This window comes from Belonocnema kinseyi, chromosome 4 (assembly GCF_010883055.1).
Source record: "Belonocnema kinseyi isolate 2016_QV_RU_SX_M_011 chromosome 4, B_treatae_v1, whole genome shotgun sequence".
In the NCBI taxonomy this organism is placed as follows: Eukaryota; Metazoa; Arthropoda; class Insecta; order Hymenoptera; family Cynipidae; genus Belonocnema; species Belonocnema kinseyi.
This window is the reverse complement of record NC_046660.1, coordinates 12,043,419-12,044,775: the sequence shown is the minus strand read 5'-3', so window position 1 is coordinate 12,044,775 and position 1,357 is coordinate 12,043,419. Positions and strand designations below refer to the sequence as shown.

The 1,357-nt window shown below is 29.3% G+C and overlaps 1 protein-coding gene across 1 annotated transcript in view; it reads right to left on the bottom strand.

Moving 5' to 3' along the window:
- Positions 1-276: 276 nt before the first annotated feature.
- LOC117170754 (thioredoxin domain-containing protein 11) overlaps positions 277-1,357 on the bottom strand; it is a 57,746-nt gene continuing 56,665 nt past the window's right edge. Inside the window, exon 12 of the mRNA XM_033357788.1 lies at positions 277-1,176. Coding sequence (XP_033213679.1) covers positions 708-1,176 — 469 coding nt within the window. The 3' untranslated portion in view covers positions 277-707. The remainder of the gene's footprint in view (positions 1,177-1,357) is intronic.

The window sequence follows — 1,357 nt, the reverse complement described above, 5'->3', positions numbered from 1 at the left end:
ACAGTTAAAAATGCTTAAAATGAAAAAGTTTTTTTTAATTAATCAAACTTTTACATTTTATAAGTTAAAAATGGAATATTTTAGACTGAAAAAATATTTAAATATGATTTTTCACTTTATATTCTGTAAATTGTTTAATTTTGAACGAATTCAGAATCGACAATAATTGATTTTTTACTCGAACTACAATTCAATTTTAAAAATCATTAATTAATTTATATTTACAGTTTTTAATGATTTAAGTCTTCATAAATTCTTGAAAATGAAAATGTACGTTTAAAAATAAAGACCGAAAATGATAAATTATTAAGGTCAAAGATTTTCGAATTAGACATTGTAAGCTAAATTATTTCAGGTATCAAAACACTTAACAATTTGAACTTTTAACATTTAATAGAAAACGTTTAAATCAATCTTATAATAAATTGTATTATATCATATGATATTTCAAGTGATCGGTTAAATTTTTCTACTAAAAATTTACAAAATTCACAGTCATAAAAAAAAATTCACTGTCATTTTCCGATTTTCCTTGGCCACCCTGCAATTTTCCACTCAAAATATTATCTCTCCTGACCAAATCTCTGTCCCGCTAGATTATTTGAAAACGTTACATTCTCTGAAATTCGATCCTATAAAATAAAAAATAAAAAAAAAACAATAGTAATTTTCAACGACATATAATTATTCCCCGACTGAGGTAAATATCACAACTCGTCTTTCACTAAATTACTCTTAGGTCTAATAGTCACTTTTCGAATGTTCCCATCTAAAGACGACATTGTCCTGTAATAAATTTTAAACTTTTCACGAATCAAGTTTACCTTGAGCTCGTCTTTGGACAAGTCGTTGGTAGTTTCGAGAATCAAGAAGACACTTTTCACGACTTCCAACTTGAGCAAAATCAGTCTGCGTCTATCACTGGCAACTCTCTTTCCGAGAAGAGACTCGTGCCGACGCAATTTTCTGTATTCGCGCAACAGATCTTCTATTATATCTAAGCAGAGCCACCGAATTCGAAAAACACAGTCTTTCGGCGATTCACCAGACCCAACTTGACAAATATTGACAAGGGCTTCCACGTGAGAATCTCCCTCCAAATTTGCCAAGACAAAGTTCAACAGATTTGCTATTGTGATTGGCAACGAGAAAGGAAATACTGTACTATCCTCTTTTCTGGAAAAAAATATATATATATATTTAGTGCACAATTATTTTTGAAAAAGTAACCATAATTTTATTAGATTGAGTATGCAAAAAGAGCCTAAAATTGTTCAAATTTCAGACTACACAAGAAGCAAAAGAAAGTCAAAAATGCTCTAAAAACGGGGAAAATAATTGATCGGTCATAAAACGT